The sequence below is a fragment of the Crocuta crocuta genome, unplaced genomic scaffold (genome assembly GCF_008692635.1).
Source record: "Crocuta crocuta isolate KB4526 unplaced genomic scaffold, BGI_CrCroc_1.0 scaffold345, whole genome shotgun sequence".
Taxonomy (NCBI): domain Eukaryota; kingdom Metazoa; phylum Chordata; class Mammalia; order Carnivora; family Hyaenidae; genus Crocuta; species Crocuta crocuta.
The window spans coordinates 3,398,232-3,415,630 of record NW_027527574.1 but is presented as its reverse complement, the minus strand read 5'-3'; the positions used below and the strand labels follow the sequence as shown (position 1 = coordinate 3,415,630).

The window sequence follows — 17,399 nt, the reverse complement described above, 5'->3', positions numbered from 1 at the left end:
GGCTCGATTTGTACTGTAAGAAAGCTTTTTTGTGGAAATATATACTCTCTTTCCTGGCCTTAACATTTGTTTTATTTTCTCTTCAAAAACAAATGTACCCCATTCATACTTTATAACCTTCTCCCTTTCTACAAGGGTCTCTTACATAGGAAGAATAATTCCTAAGGCATTTATAAAAGAAGCATTGACCCTGATCAACAATTAACTATGTAAACATTTTTAAGCTTTTAAAAGTGTGATTGATAAATAAAAAATATGTATATTCAGTATGTACATGGATGTTGTAAACATTTTTAAAGAAGGGAAAATTTTAAAGTTTTGTCTTTATCTGGTTATTTCATAAATAAAAATTTGGGATATTTGATGACATTACTTGGAGGTAGATTGGTAGCATAAATACTAATGCAGACTTCACATGCAAAATTCACTAAGAGGTAGGGGAGTAAAGTAAATTAGTTCTACTTTGAAGCTTTTATTTTCTTCCCCTTTCAAAATGAATGGGAAGGCCCTTGAGAGGCCCTTGAATGAAAGCTGCTTTTCATTAGTGCTACCAAATACCTACTTGAAAGAGTTGAGTTCTAACTGAACACCCACACAAGAGAAAGGGAAAGCTTCCTTTTTCTACTGGAAGACCATCAGCTAAATAGCTCTTGGCTTCTCTTTTCCAATCAGGTGGTTTCACATCAGAGTTAATTACTCCAGTCATTTATTCTAATCACCCTCCTCTTATGGCTAGCTGCATTCTGTCATGGGGTGGCATCGTTTGAAGCCAGTTAAGTTTGAAAACCACTGCAGGGTACTTGAGGCTCATTAGTGAGGCCTATCCATGCCTGGCTTTGGATTTGCTCCCTGATTAACTCTGCATCTTTCGGCCTTGCTCCCTCCTCCTGCCATCCACCAGCCCCCACTCCTCAAGGCGGTTGCTCTAAAGAGGAATGTTTCAATTAACTCTTGCTTTGCTGTTTGTCTTTTCACCTACGTATTTAAGAAAAATTTAAATGCTTAAAATGCTAATAATATAGTTGATAGATTCTAGCCTTGTAACTGCATCCTTTGAGTTGAATTTAACTGAAAAGGTAGATATTCCACAAAGAGTTATTTCGAACAACAAAGGAGGAAAATGGTGGCCTCTCAGAATGAATACATCTATGTCCTTGATCCAGTTCTCTTAACCTAATAAAGGTCATGATTCCAACTCTGATTTTACAATACTCTAGTGTTTCTTAAGTCTTATCATAGGAGTTATCTTTTTAAAAATCTCAAAACATTTGTTTGACATTGTTTTTTATTATTATAGTAATTAAATTTAAAAGTGTTTGCCAACTGGCACATTTAAGAGATTAACATCACAAATGCAAATAATGTTTGTGCTGTACTTTTTAAAAAATAAAAGAGATAAAAAAGAAAAGAAAAACATGGAATCAGTATCCTGAGTAGATAGTTCCAGACAGTGTTATTACATGAAAGTATTTAAAACATTTTCCAAAATTAACAAAAACACATACTGGGTTTGGTAGTTAAGTGAAAATGTTTATTTAACTAGGAAATGAGAGAAATTTTCTTGGTTCTTTTTACATGGTAGTTTGATTTTTAAAAAATCAAGTGGTATGTGTGTCAAAATAAAATATGATACACATTAAAGTATGTGAAATCACATATTTTAAGTTGCTAATGTCCGTGAGTGTTCAGAAATTAGAATGAGCTCTGATTGTTAATTCTTATCCCATAATAGTATTTAATGGATTGCGTCTTTATTAAGAGACTTTGGATGTAGCAATAAATATGTTCTTATTCTTTATCTTGCTCTAATGGGTGACTTTTTTAAAATCTGAGTTTTAAAATCCTCCTAATGAATATACAGTTAATGAAAATGAGGCCGAGAATATAAATTTCATTTTCAGCTCTGTAAATATTTATTGAATGTGTACTATGTGCCCAGTTCCAAGGATGCCGATAAAATCTCTGCCTTTCAGGAACTCACAGTTTAGTGAGGAACACAGAAAAATAAACTGTAATGCAAAGTGAGAGTATTAGTTTTCATATGTAAAACCAAAAAAAACCCCAAAAGAACCTGTAAATAAGTAAGTTGAAATAAGTTGAAAAACCAAAAGGACCTGTAAAGCCTCCAGGTTGACGCAGCATATTAGGTCAGAAACTCTTAATAATGATGTTAACAAATGGTATATGTGAAACTCATTGACAGTAACTCATAGTATGAAATGGCTTCATAATTTTAGAATTTTTATACTGTAGCTTTGGCCTATACCATTCTGTTAAAGAATTTTTCAAGAGTATATATAGTGGTTAATAACATGGCTTTAGGAGTCAGATATGGGTTCCTGCTACAACTCTGACATTTACTAGCTGCGTGACAGTAGGCAATTTACTTAGCATTTTAGCCTCATTTGTAAACCAGTTTTTAAAAATGTAGTGCTTATCTCATAAGATTATTGTGAGGATTAAGTAAAATAATCCATGTAAACCATTTCTCATAAAACTGGGTGCGTCATAAGCACTCAATAAATGTTAAGTGCTGCTGTTATTGTTATTATGTTGTTTGGTTGGTTAGTGAATTTCCTCCGTGTTGACCTTCAGATGCATTTTCCCTGCGTAATATATTGTCTTTCTAGAGCTTTTGCCAAGTTTATGATAGACATCATTTGCATCCATCTTCCTGACATTGTTCAAGAGAAAATAAAACCTTGAAAGATGATACTGTAACATCTACTTCACTTTTTCTTCCTTCCATGTAATCATCCTACCCCAAATTTGATTGATTGGTTAACAAACTGTGGACATCTTATTTGCAATGGCTAGTAATCACAGAAATTCTTCACATTTTCTAAAATTCTGCCAAATTAGCAATGTATCAACTGGATAAAGTTTCTGTGGTCAATTTCATGCTTTTCATACAATGCTTGAAGATCATAGTCCCACAGCAGAGACACTGAATTGTGCAAAATCACAAGAATTTCTTAAATGCCATTCATTCATTCAACATTTATTAAGGGCCTACTGGGTAATTAGGTCTGTGATCACAAAATTGGAAGAATATGACACCTGCCCTTTCGGGGCTGTCATTGTGAAGATCACATAGACATGGCAGTAACTAATTAGAGAAATAGATTAAGTGATGTATTTGTGTATTCATTCAACAAATATTTTGTGATTTCCTACTACTTATTAGTCTTTGGGACTATAATAGTGAGAAATACAGCATAGTACTTGCCCTTTTGGAACTTTATTGTTTAGTGAGGGAGATGGACAATAGATAAGAAACTAACATAAACATATAACTTGTGATAGTATATAGTGTTATGTAACAAAAAATATAATACTTGTGATGTGTACCATGAAGGAGGTGCCATTAAAACAGTTGGCATTTTATTTATTTGTGTATATATGATTTTTTAAATCTTACTGAGATATAATTGGCATATAACATATTAGTTTCAGATGTACAATATAGCTATCCAGTATTTGTATATATTGTGAAATGATCACAAGTCAACACCTGTCACCATACTTAATTTTTTTTTTTTTACTCTGAGACAGAATGAGGAAATACCTTATTTTACTTCCAGAAAAGGTTGAGGAAGGCTTCACTGTAGGAAATTACGTTTGATCTTTAAGAATGAGTAGGAGTTCGCCAGGGAGGGAGCAAGATGCTGGAAAGGGCATTAGAGATATAAGAAGCAGTGTTAACAGAGATCTTACTGTTATCGTATAGTACATGAGCTGTGCTTTATCCAGAAGGTAGAGTGCAATATGTGTATAAGAGAACTGTGAGCAATACCTATGGAAGGATAAGACTGTAGCCAGATTGTGTGAACAGTCTTAATGGCTTGTCAGTAGTTTGAACTTTTTTTCTTTGGCATAGTGGACTCCAAAAGGCGGTTGCCAGGCCAGAAGCATCAGTATTGCCTGAGAACTTGTTAAAAAGGCAATCTTGAGCTCAAGTCCAGATCTACAGAAACAGAAGCTTTGGCAAGGGGAGCCCAGCAGTCTGTGTTTTAACAAATCCTCCAGGTGATTTTAGTGTATGTTGAAGTGGGAAATCCACTGTTTCAGGGAAAGCAGAAGCAGCGAAAAAGTCTTACAGAGAGCCGTAATTTGGCTAGGTTTTAGATAGCAGTTCATATGGAGGAGGGATTGAAGGGGGCAGAATTCTAGAGATAAAGAGAACAGTTTGGATAGTGTTAGAATAACTATACTAAGCAATAATGAAGCACAGAACCAAAAATAGTCATAGTGGAAAAGAAAGAATGAGTGAATTGGAAAGATATTTTGGAGGCTTACTGTCTGATTAGATAAGGTTTTAGAGGAAGAAGAAAAAGGAAATGTCAGGATGACTGCCACATTTCTGAATTGGCTGGGTAAAGGAGGACTATATCCATAATCAAAAAAGCAAGAAAGTAAACAAGTTTAAGAGGAAAATTATTCATTCTTTTTTTTCTCTTGCTACATTAGGTTTGAGTTACCAGAAGCATACCAAAATAAGTAGTCTAATGTGCAGTTGACATTTTGGACTTGAAATTCTGGAAATGGTGATAATTGTCGATTAAGGTAGTTGAAGTCTAGCTCACCTAACCTGAGTTACATCAAAAACAAGGGCCTGGGACTGGAGGAGAACTAACACTAAGGAAGTAGATGAAAAAGACCCTACATTAAAAAGCAAGGGGGTTCACCTGGCTGGCTCTGTCAGCAGAGCATGCGACTCTTAATCTCGGGGTCATGAGTTCAAGCCTCTTGTTGGGCATAGAGCTTACTTTAAAAAAAAAACAAGTGAGAAGGAAGTCAGAAATGTAGAAAGAATCTGGAGGTAGGGTATCAAAGAAGCTTATAGATGAGAGAGAAACGTAAATGCCATAATGCAGAGAGGTGAAGGGGGATAAGCATCTATTGGATTCAGACAATTGGGCATGGTAATCTTAGCAAAAACATTTTTTTGTGGGGTTGCCTATAATAGAATGATAAGAGATTAGTTAATAAGTAAAAAGGAGGTAAGGAAGTATAAATAAAAAATTTACTTAAATCTTTTGAGAAGTTTAGATTGATCTCATATTGCCTGTTTGTTTAATCATGGCTGCATAAAAATAATTAAGACTGGCCCTATTAACTGGACATTATTTCACTGATAATTCAGAAGGAATCAGACCTACAATTGTCATTTGGAGAATCATAAACTATTATTACATATATTAAGGAATATCTAGGAGTGAGCAAACACAAGTTAGTTCTATCTGCTACTAAAATGAGGTACTTTTTATGAGGTTTATGAATATATCCATGTTGCCTACATATTTCATATAACTGGGTTTCAGCAAATGTTGTGTTCTCTATACTAAATTGTAATCTATGGCTATATGCTAGCTCTTAAAGTGCATAGCTGATACCGCTATGAAGACAATATGTAAGAATTCCAACCAAGGACTTTTGAGGATGAAGTTTACAGATAGCATCATAGTTGCTATAATTAGGCCTTTACCTGTAGTAACAGAGAATGGTCATAATGCCTTCTTTTGAATGCTTCCAGAATTCTTCAGAGATTTGTAAGTGGCTAAAGAATATACATTCCAGAACACTATGTCTGTTTCATACCTGAAGATGTTTTATTTCTGCTGTCATGTCCTAAGATTTAGCCATTCTTCACTGGGAAGTGCCATTCTAGCACTGAGAATTGTAATGACCTCTTTAAAACTGCATCAAAGGTCATTTTGTAGTCTGCAGGTGCCTGTGCTTTGTAAGATTTACCTTTATTTTCAGTAAGAGAATCTGTATTTTTAAAAAGGTTAAATGTTGTTAATCCCTGAACTCTAACATCGAAATGCTGTAAAAATCTGAATACAACTGGGATGAGAGGTACAGCATAGAGAATACAGTCAATGGTGTTGTAATAGCATAGTATGGTGACAGATGGTAGCTACACTTGTGGTGAACATAGTATAACATATTGTGTTGTCAAATCACTGTGTTGTACACCTGAAATTAATGTAATATAGTGTGTCAACTCTAATTCAATAAAAAATCTGAATGCAGATTCCGTATTTGGAACTGAATAAAGCTTTACTGTCCAATGTTGAAACTACCATTCATATGTGGCTGTTGATCACTTGAAATATGACTAGTCTGAATTGAGAAGTGCTATATGTTGTAAGTATAAAATTCATACCAGATTTCTAAGATTTAATACAAAATAAATTTTATACTGATTATATTTTAAATGATTTTTTAATATTCTCAGTTAAATATCCTAAAATTAATTTTACCTATTTATTTTTTTATGTGTAGCTTCTAGAAAATTTTAAATTACACATGTGGCTTGCATTATATTTCTTTTGGACAGCATGGGTATAATGTCTTGGTGATCATTTTCTTTCTCCAGTTTGTTGTTGTTTGGACATCCCAGCATTGAATGTGAGAATATTTTAATACTTAAGTAGTATATACATTTCTTTTATAATTAGCAGCCTTAGATTCAAAACAAAAGCTTAGGGTTAAGTTCAAATCTGTTTTAAAAAGTCCAAAATATTAATACTAAATTCAAAACTGAGTTAATCTCTTACCATATAAACTCTTCCTTCTCCAGTATAATTAAGGTCCAAAGTTGAAACCTGGGTATCATCCTAGACTCCTTTTCCTTCACCTCTCATAGTAGTTATCAGTTTGTGTAAGTGGTAACTCTTTCTGAACTCTTTCCCTCCTTCTTCACTTCCACTGCTGCTTTCTTGAGGCTCTCAGTACTTCTCACATAGACTGTTATAGTCATCTTAGCGATGACCTTTTGCCTCTTTACTCTTCCTCCAAAGGGATATCTCATCTCTTTATCCCCAGAATCTAGCATAGAACAAAACCTATAGAAAGCATTCAGTAAATGTTTGTTGATTGAATGGATGACAGAAATGCTGGTATTAAAAGTTGTAGAATGAAAAAAGACTTTTAAGGGTGCCTGGCTGGCTCAGTTGGTAGAGCATGCAACCCTTGATATTGGTGTCATGAGATCAAGCCCCCATTGGGCGTAGAGATCACTGAGAAAAAAAAAAAATACTTTTATTCCTACATAATGTATGTGTATACAGTTATATACACAGAGTAACTACAGATGTAATTTCTGGCTGAACTTGTCAATGCTTTTAAAAAAATATTCAACTTTGCATCATATTCTTCAGTTCAGGTTTTCCTTTATTGGATAGTCTTGGAAGTGATGATATCATAAGCGTGCTATTTTGCCAAGGATTTTGATTTGCCAATATAAGTTTATAGCATTCAGTCTAGGGAATCATTGGTGCCCTGAAGACAGCTCCTTGTTTTTGTCTGTAGTCCCCATGGGATTAAACTACATCTGGCAATAAGTAGGGATTCTGGTCTGGCCATCTTCAAAGGCAAGAGACTGCTAGTATTTATCAGATCTGTGCGGATAAGCAAATGGGAAGGGATTAATTTTTTTTTTTTGGTTTTGTTTTCCTTCTTTTTGTAAGTAACTATAAAATAAAAACTACAGAAATTCACACAGCAAAGTAATATATTTTCAATGTTGTTGGAGAAGAAATCTATTCTTTTTTCCATACATACATGGATAATTGAGAATTTTAGATTAATACTTTATTTAAATGTATTTTTAACTAGTTTACCTTAAAGAGCATAACAATAATTTACAGTGTTCAGTATTAATTTTCCAAGGATACTTTGCTAAATCTTTTTAAAGGTTTAGCATTTACTACAGCACTTTTAAACATTTTAACATCTATAGTATTAGGAGATCATGGTGGCATTTGGAGCTTTTTGTTGCCTATTTATCTATGTGGGAAAGTTAACCCAAAGTTACTTTCTGAGGAGAATCTTGAACCTGTCTTAGCATCACATAGACTACTATCCCTTTCAGGTGAATGTGGGCCTGACTTCCATAGAGGCTTGTTTGTGTCTTTCTCCTCATACTCTTCACATGTTTGAGATATTATTAGTCCTGTGACTCAGTTAGCTGTTGTTGAAACATGTGGCTCTACATTTAGCTGACAAAGCAAAATGGCTGCATTCCAGGTACTTGTCACGGAGTGTAATCTAGAATTTACCATTCAAAGCCTCACCTAAGAGAAATAATGTTTATGCAGGATTGCCTGAAGAGTATGTAGTCTCTCCATTTGTCTATACTTTAAATCTATCCCAGGATTAAGTCAGTCCCTCTGAGAGTCACATACCTGGATTCCATCATATTGCCAAGGGAGGAATTTCTTATCTCAGGAATAGAAATAATGTGTTTTTCTAGGCCATCTGGTTTGTTTTTACATTATGGTCAATTTTTGACTCTTGTAAGTGTTCGTGTTTCTTTCTTTATGTTGCCTGCTAGAAAGTTTAGGAACAAATACATGGCACACCTCTAAGTCTATGGAATTTCATGGCATTGTTATGTACTTATTAATTTTGCATTACCTTCTCTTATGTTAAATTTATCTTATCTTGATGCATACACATTGTTTTAAGCTCTGTGAACTGTTTTCTGCATGAAGTCATGCAAAATGCAAACACATAATAAAATAGATTGGTATATCTATCATTTAATTGTAGTTGTTCCCCATCCGTTCTTACTAAAATAGAATTTTTTTAAAGCTCCATCTATGTGTGTTATATTGTAACTAGTTTAAAATTTCTGTATATTATGAATTCCTGGGTTTTAGATTAAGAGTGACCTAAGGTTGAAATGTTAATTAAATGTTTTAATGTTCTGTGGCTCTAAAGAAAATAGTTGGATAAAATGTCAGCATATAGGACTATTTTAAACATTAGAAAAAAATCATCTCTCTGAAAAGGAGGGTAATTGTACAAGTTTGCCTAATCCTTTTGATCTTGGCACACAGCAATACAGACTTCAGTTGAGATTAAAACTATGAATTTCAAAGGAAACATGGCCTTCAGTGTGTAAAATATATAACAGCTGGTTGACTAGTCCATTTAAAACTACACAATAACAATCGTAGACAGAATGATTCTCCTGCCAAAAGATGCACGAGTGCTTGATGGTTATATCAAGATATGATACTAACTCACACTTTTCTTTAGTAATGATATAAATGTAGAAATGAACAGCATGCTGCCGGCTCCAGTATCTTTCTTCTGCCCAACAGTTCAAGGGCAGTTTAGAAGTACAGAACTCCTTTTAGTGATTTCTCTATCTGCTTTTCAGCCTGAACTTCAATGTGTTGTGACTAAATTACACTTTTTTTAACTGTCAGATAGTAAGTTTTATTCTTAGGATCCCACAGTTTTTTTCTCTAAATCCTTAATTCTCCTTTTTTTCTTCTTTGAAATTCATGACTCGCTTTTAATGTTACAGCTTCACACGTATTTTTAAGCCCTCAAAGTTAAATTTTTCTTTGTAAATAATATATAATTTATTATGTTTCATGTTTTTGTTATATATTTATAGTAAGGTAAATATCTGAATTCTGAAGCACTGTGATACTTGTAATTAATATAGGACAGTGTTAAACTCATGTTAGATTATACATCACCACATATCCTAACATTTTCACTGTTGTGTTTCATCTGAACAAGTAATTCTGTATACTTTAATTAATGCATTTTCTTAAATGAGGATTAGTGTGGATTTTTCACTTTTGGAAAATCCCATTTGGCAGTTAAATTTATATTCTGAATTTGTATCTGTCCAATTAGAAAAAATAATTTTTTCTGTGACCTTTGTTTTTAAAATTTTGATATAACATAATAGCAAATTTTCTTTACTATTCTTTAAATTTGTTTGAAAGAAAAAACTTATAGGTAAATTAAAAATTTGCTACATTTACTTGGATTCATCACAAGTTCAGAGCCAGCATTTAAAGAGTTAATGTATCTTATTAGGGGGACAGGAAATCTGGCAACTATTGCAGAAACTAGACCTAATGGTGCACACAAACAATTTGTCAGTCTTCTTAAATGTGAATAGCTTTCCGCAAAGTGGCTGCTCTTGCTTTGTTTGAACAGGCTAAACTTTTCCTTTTTGGACTTTAAATCTTAGAAGTGAAATGTGATCCACATATTCAATCAAAATCATTTAATTCAAAGCATATTTTGATTGGAACAAAGTTGACATGGAAAGAAACTCTAGAATAAAAAAGTTGAAAGGACTTTATATCATATATTTAGCAGGAAAATTTGAAACAGTTCTAATTAGGCTGAAAAAAACAGCTTTCTTCAATGTAAATTACAAAGGTCATATATCAATGTTAAGGAAACATTACCACTAGTGTTTGAAATCCAGCACATGCAAACATAACAGACCAGTTCATTTTAAATCTGTGTGTATGTGTGTGTGTGCGTGTGCGCGTGCGTGTGTGTGTGTAGAGGAAGAAGGCTGCATTACATGTATTTGAAGTGAAAAATACTTAAAATTCCAAGTTCATAATGTTCTGGTCAGTCCAAAATTAACTCCTTTGAAACATGTGTTCTACACTCAGATGAATTAATACTCTTAATTTATAACAGTACAATTAAAATTTTATAAAACTAATTTTTATTCTTCCATTTAAAATATGACTGGGTTGCCTGTCTGGCCCAGTCAAAAGTAGATGCAACTCTTAATCTCAAGGTTGTGAGTTTGAGCCCCAAGTTAGGTATAGAGGTTACATAAAAATTTTTAAAAACCTTTAAAATATGGTTAAATACATCTCATAATTAAATGTATACCAAGGCAAGAGGGTGAGTCAGTCATTTTTATTTTCTTCTTTGATACTTATAGCTAATGCATTTTGAATCTCAGAATTGAATCAGGTCTTCTAGAAACCTGAGAATGGAAGTGGTGGTATAAGTGTGCATAAATGTTTATCTGTGTTACACAGACCTAATTCATTCTGTTATATAATTATTTCTGTACTTAAAGGTTTGTAAATACTATGTGATCCTTTATTTTTTTCATAAACATCATTTGTTCTATAGATATTAGTAGCTTTTATTTAGTGGCTTTTAAAAATGGTGTGGTATGAGAACATTTAACAAAAGTATAAATGAGTATTAGCATTAATTTGGGAATAATACACAAATAAGGTTTTCAGATCTTGAGTTAAACAATTACCTTTCTTTTGTTAATTAAAATTGATTTTCAGGGTACCTGGGTGGCTCAGTCAGTGAAATGTCTGACTCTTGATTTTGACTCAGTTCATGATCCCAGGGTTCATGGGATGGACCCTCACATCAGGCTCAGCAGTGAGCACGGATCCTGCTTTGGATTCTCCCACTCTTCCTCTGCTCCTTTCCCCCACTGGTGTCTCTTTCTCTATAAAATAAAAAAAATTAAAAAAATAGGGGCCTCTGGGTGGCTCAGTCAATTAAACACTCGACTTCAGGTCAGATTATGATATCATGGTTCTTGAGTTTGACCCCCGTGTTCGGCTCTGTGCTGACAGCTTACAGCCTGGAGCTGCTTTGGATTCTGTGTCTCTCTCGTTCTCTGCCCCTCCCCAGCTCAAGCTCTGTCTCTCTCTCAAAAATAAATAAACCTTAAAAAATTTGTTTAAGTAATTAAAGTAAAAAATTTTTAAATAAATAAAATTGCTTTTGTTGATTTTAAACTTCTACATTATTTGTTTGAAAACAAAAGGAAATGGCTAGAATATCTCTAAAGCATACATAGATTAACAAACATTATTAATGCCTTTTATTATTCCCAAACAGCTTAGGATTTTTTGAAAAAAGTAAGCCATTTCTATATAAATTATCATACTATTTGATTGTAGTAAGGAATCAAGAATAATTTTTTAAAAATATTTTTTTATCTATAAATAATTCATTTCCTTAATGGGTTAGTTTCAAGAAAACACAGATTACATTCTTTCAGTGAGATTTATTGTAAGACACATATTCATATATGTTATAATTATTTCTGACACAAGATTACACAAATGAGTTGTTTATGAATAATTTACTATTATCTTTATAATATTAAAGCTTGAATTTGTTGATGTTCTGCATGTGGACCAAACAAATGAAAGTTACTAATAAGTGTTTGTATTTGACATCTGTATACTGTACTTTTTAGCGTATCTCAAGTGTTTTAGTCTCTGCTTAATAGGTCTCATTAAAAAAGCAGATATCAGCCCCAAGACAGTTTGCCAAGACTAATATGAGTCCCCCTGGATTGGATTGACAATTTGTATGAGGCTTCATATGATAGTCTTTTCATAGTCTTATTTGATCCTTAACAATTGGGCATTAGTCACTGATTTATTTTATAATAACTCAGATGAGTTGAATATTATTGTATTGTGTCGGACATTTTAGTGGATTTTCTTTTTACAGATTTTACTCAGAGCACACATTGGATGTAAATGATGTATCCAGCCTGCTAAGGGAGTACTAACAATTGATTGGTTAGGTTTGAGAGCAGCATGGGAAGAATGTTACTATCCCCTAGCTGCAAACCATATTTAACTCCAGTCTTAATGAGGACTGTTGGACCTAAAGGCTTTGAAAAATCACAAATGCTCAGCATTGCACTGTCATGTTTTTTTTTAATTACAAATGTGAATATAAGTATTTTATATAGATTATTTTTTTCAAAAAATCTTAACATAAAAAGATTTAAAGGATTTTAATATGTTTTATGATTCATGTTTTTGAATTTCAAAAACAAGGTATAAGATGTATTCTCAGGGTATTCCATTTTGAATTAGTTGTATTTCTGTCTCTCAATTTTATTCTGCTTGTCGTTACCTCTTAGCTCAAGTCTTTAGTACATGTTTATTATTATGTACCTTCGGTTAGGCAGTTGTCATTCACTACTACTAAAAGGATGTTAAAGACCTTAACTGGCTTTTTCTGAAATGATTTTAAACTTTTTTGGAAGTCTTATACCCATAGCAGTTGTTCTTTTGTATCCCTTTTTAAAGTTTTGGTAAATTGCAAGAAATGTTTGAAGACTGCTAATGACATTTTTGGTTTAGTTTTTTAAAATGTAAATGAAATCTACCCATGAAAGTAATTTGTTTCTCAACTTCTGGAAAAAATTTTTGCCAATATATCCATGAATTACTAGTCAACCTCTTAAGGGATTGACCAGTATGACAATGTAACGGGAGGGGTGAATCATCACACTGTGGACATCTCTGCACCTGTGTTTGAGGTGTAACGGGGATATACGGTGTCTTTCATTTCAGTATTTTTGTTTAACGTTCTGATGTAGCATCAAGATATAAAGGTTTAAGGATCTAAATGTCACCAACTTCACCATTTTGAATATGCATAAAGAAGATTAGAAAAACTCGCAATTCCTTGTTTGATGACACATAAAATGAAATTGTACTGGTTTTTAGAGCTTTAATATTGAGAAAATTCTCTTGTACTTTATCATTTGCTCAGCCTTCTGGAATTTTATAGTCTCAAATCACAACACCACAGACACTCAGGAGACTCCTGACTGTTTTATCTTATTAAACAATTTTGAAATCATTAATTTTTAATTAGCTTGGATGCAGGGGTTTTTTTTTATTGTTTCAATAGTGTGTGTATATGAGCTAAACGTTTTTTATTTAAACTACTGGCGAGAGTATTATTTACATAAATAAGTGTAGGTTCTTTCTAAGAGTGCATAGTGTGAGTTTGTTTCACTATATAGTCACACTTTTTTGTAGACTCAGAGGTATTACATGTTAATCTATTATTGGAGGGCTTTTCAGCAGTTTATTAACTCAGATTTTGAACAACTAAAAAGGATGTAAGCTCAAAGATATGTGTAGGTCCTTCCCTGATTGAAAGTTCTAATTAAGTGAATTGGAGAAAATTAACTGAAATTAGCTGTCAGAAAGTCACATTTAAATGAGTGATGAGCTAGTCTGGCAGTAAACATTTAAATGATATAAATTGCCATTTAAGTGTATGGTTTAATGTTTGTCATGCATTAATGTGACATGAGACTGCCGTGACAATCAAGCAGCTTGCTCTAATTTGAACATATTTAGGGCTTTTGTGTGGAGTGCACTGCACACAAATTAAGACAATTGCTGTTTTTATGTGTCACTTTAAACATGGCCCCCACACCCCCATCCCTACTCGAGCCCCAAGTTAATGAAACAAACGTATCATTTTTGTGTGCATCTTCCATTAATAACTCCTGAATTTTCAGATTAATTTTAAATCTATGTACTTACTACGAGCTCTTCTTTAATTTCAAATAATATTTGCAGCACTTATGTGCTCTTAGCTTTTTACTAAATTTATAAATATAATGTTTTATAAGAGATGTCTAAAATAATAACTTTCACAGTTGAAGCTAGCTAAATATTTTTATTTCATTTCAGCTATGCATTACAATATGAGAATTGACTAGAGTTTTATTTACAGAATTTTTTTTTTACATTTTACATAGTATGTGATATATTGTGAAGTCATCTTAAATATTATTAAAGGAGATATTTGAATTCAGTTGTAAATATCTTTCTTATTCATAGGCATTTATTTTAGATAAGGATTTTTTTAAACATTTTATTTTAAGTAATCTCTGTACACAGTGTGGGACTTGAACTCAGAGTCCTATGATCAAGAGATGGGGGAGAAGAAGGGGGGAAATGGTGAGAGGCAAACCATGAGAGACTCTTGAATGCTGAGAACAATTTGAGGCTCATGGGTGTGGGGCGGGAGGGGGGAGATGGGCATGGAGGAGGGCACTTGTGGGGATGAGCACTGGGTGTTATATGGAAACCAACTTGACAATAAACTATCTGTAAATAAAAAAATAAAATAAAACTTAAAAAGGAAAAATAAAAGAGTCACATGCTCTACTGACTGAGCCAGCCAGGTGCCCCCACAAGCATTTATTTTAATGAAGCGATACTTAACACAAGTGTATACCTGTGAACTAATATGAAGGGTTTTGTCACAAGATGGTTTATATCTTATTGGTTGCTTACTATAGAGGTTACCCAGTTTGTTTTAAAACCAACAGATTACTTTTTATGATATTGATAACTTAGCAAGCCACACCAAAAATACATCACAACCATATACTTCTTATAATAAAAATAAGAATTTCCATGAGATATATCATCTGATATAATTTGGTGTACTTCAAATCTAGCTTCAGCATTTGTCTTAGAGCTCTGTGACTTGAATAGCATTATTTATTGATAATCGAGTCCATATGCTAAACTTTTATGGTGAAATAATTTTGAAGAACATTAAATAATACAAATCTGAACACTTTTATGAAAATGTATCCAGTTTTTTAACCTTTTTTATATTTATAACTGTATTAAATGCAGCAAACATTTATTGGTACTTACTGTATGTTGGGTACAGTGCTGGTAACTTGGAATGTAATGATGGGTTGGAAGTGAATCTAGTGCCCATATCCGCTGAACACTTGATTATGTTCATTCATTATTTATTGGGCACTATTAATCACATCAAATGTCTGGTCTGGTTTGATATTAATACCTAGAATAATATCAGTAATTATACTTCAGAAATTGTAAGTATTCCTCCAAAGATCAGATTTGTTGGCATAAAACTCAGTTGAAATCACTAAATAATTTGATTTTAATTGTTACAGTAGACAACAAAAGGTTTATATCTAGAAAAATCATAAACAGGTGGATAGTAAATGTTTCATGTTTTCTCTCTTTGAAGCATGAATTGGGTACCTGTCAGGCCTAAGTTACAAGTTACAAGTTTAAATATCATAAAGACAGACCCAGTCCAGGCCCTCACAGTGCTTATAGTATCATAGAATAATACTGAAATGTAAGCATGCTAATATAATTCAGCATGACGAGTACCAGAAAGTTTCTAATTATAAACAAAGGAGAACAAATTTTGGTGGAAAATAGACCATCAGAATAAGTCTGTTCCCAGTAAATTTAGTAGAACTACTACATGTTCTAAATTTCTGCGTGTTCTAAAAACCAAATTTGGCATAATAATATGATCTGTGCCCTTTTTTTTTTTCAGGCCCTGGAGAGTGAATTTGTTTCCTGCCAGCTTCACCAATGGATTGATCTCATTTTTGGCTATAAACAGCAAGGACCAGAGGCCGTTCGATCCCTCAATGTGTTCTATTACCTGACCTATGAAGGAGCTGTCAATCTGAATTCAATAGCTGATCCTGTATTGCGAGAGGTAAGTTGTCTGATTGGATCTCCTAGGTATATTTAGACAAAATAGACACTGGATATCATCTTCCACATGCCTTCAATTTGCTTATGATGAAACTCAAACCACATGAGTGTAGTGACTTACACATAATAACCTTTCAGTTTGTGATCTCACTGAGACTTAAATCCAGGACTTCCCTCCAACAAAATGAGTCAGTATGAAATGAGAGCTTCTTCAGTTTGAACCCATTAAGGGGTCACCAATCATAGTTACATAGTAACTACATAGTAGTTAAACGCTACTCACTCCCTCCTACACTGTTGGTGGGAATGTAAACTGGTACAGCCCCTCTGGAAAACAGTATGGAGGTTCCTCAAAAGATTAACACTAGAACTCCCCTGTGACCCAGAGTAGCACTGTGAGGAATTTACCCAAGGGATACAGGAGTGCTGATGTGTAGGAGCACATGTACCCCAATGTTCATAATAGAACTCTCAACAATAGCCAAATCATGGAAAGAGCCTAAATGTCCTTCAACTGACGAATGGATCAAGAAGATGTGGTTTATCTATACAATGGAATACTAGACGGCAATGAGAAAGAATGAAATCTGGCCATGTGTAACAACATGGATGGAACTTGGGGGTGTTATGCTGAGCGAAGTAAGTCAGGCAGAGAAGGACAGATACCATATGTTTTCACTTATAAGTGATTCAGGAGAAACTTAACAGAGGACCATGGGGGAGGAGAAGGGGAAAAAATAGTTGGGGAGAGGAATGGAGCGAAACCATGAGAGACTCTTGAATACTGAGAACAAACTGAAGGCGGATGGGGGGAGGGGAAGAGGGGCGATGGGCATGGAGGAGGGCACTTGTGGGGATGAGCACTGGGTGTTATATGGAAACCAACTTGACAATAAACTATGAAAGCAAAAGAAAAAAATAAAAGGCTACTCACTAAAGTATTAGGAAAATAATAATTATTAAAAAAATAGATTGTAAGTATAAATTTATTTAAACATGATAAAACTCTTATATATATATATATATATAGTACATAAACATGTATAACCATATAGAAGTTAATTGTAGGAAAGAATTCTAAACCTTTCCTACATCATCAAACTTGGGCTTAGAAGTTATTGAGACTTTTTTTTTATATTTGTCATTTATATTCTGTGTAAAACACTCAGAACTTGGTTTTGACAAAAACAATATTCACTGAATATTCTGTATTTAGCCTTGATTTTTTTTAAAATTTTTAATCAATTATGTATCCTTCTAACTCCAGCCTATATCATGTGCAAAGATTATAGGATTAAA

At 33.4% G+C, this 17,399-nt stretch overlaps 1 protein-coding gene across 6 annotated transcripts in view; it reads left to right on the top strand.

Moving 5' to 3' along the window:
• LRBA (LPS responsive beige-like anchor protein) overlaps window positions 1–17,399 on the top strand; it is a 720,310-nt gene that overhangs the window by 626,825 nt on the left and 76,086 nt on the right. For all 6 annotated transcript variants that reach the window (XM_077770789.1, XM_077770783.1, XM_077770775.1 and 3 more), the window contains one exon: window positions 15,934–16,101. In XM_077770789.1, the coding sequence (XP_077626915.1) occupies window positions 15,934–16,101 (168 nt within the window). The remainder of the gene's footprint in view (window positions 1–15,933; window positions 16,102–17,399) is intronic.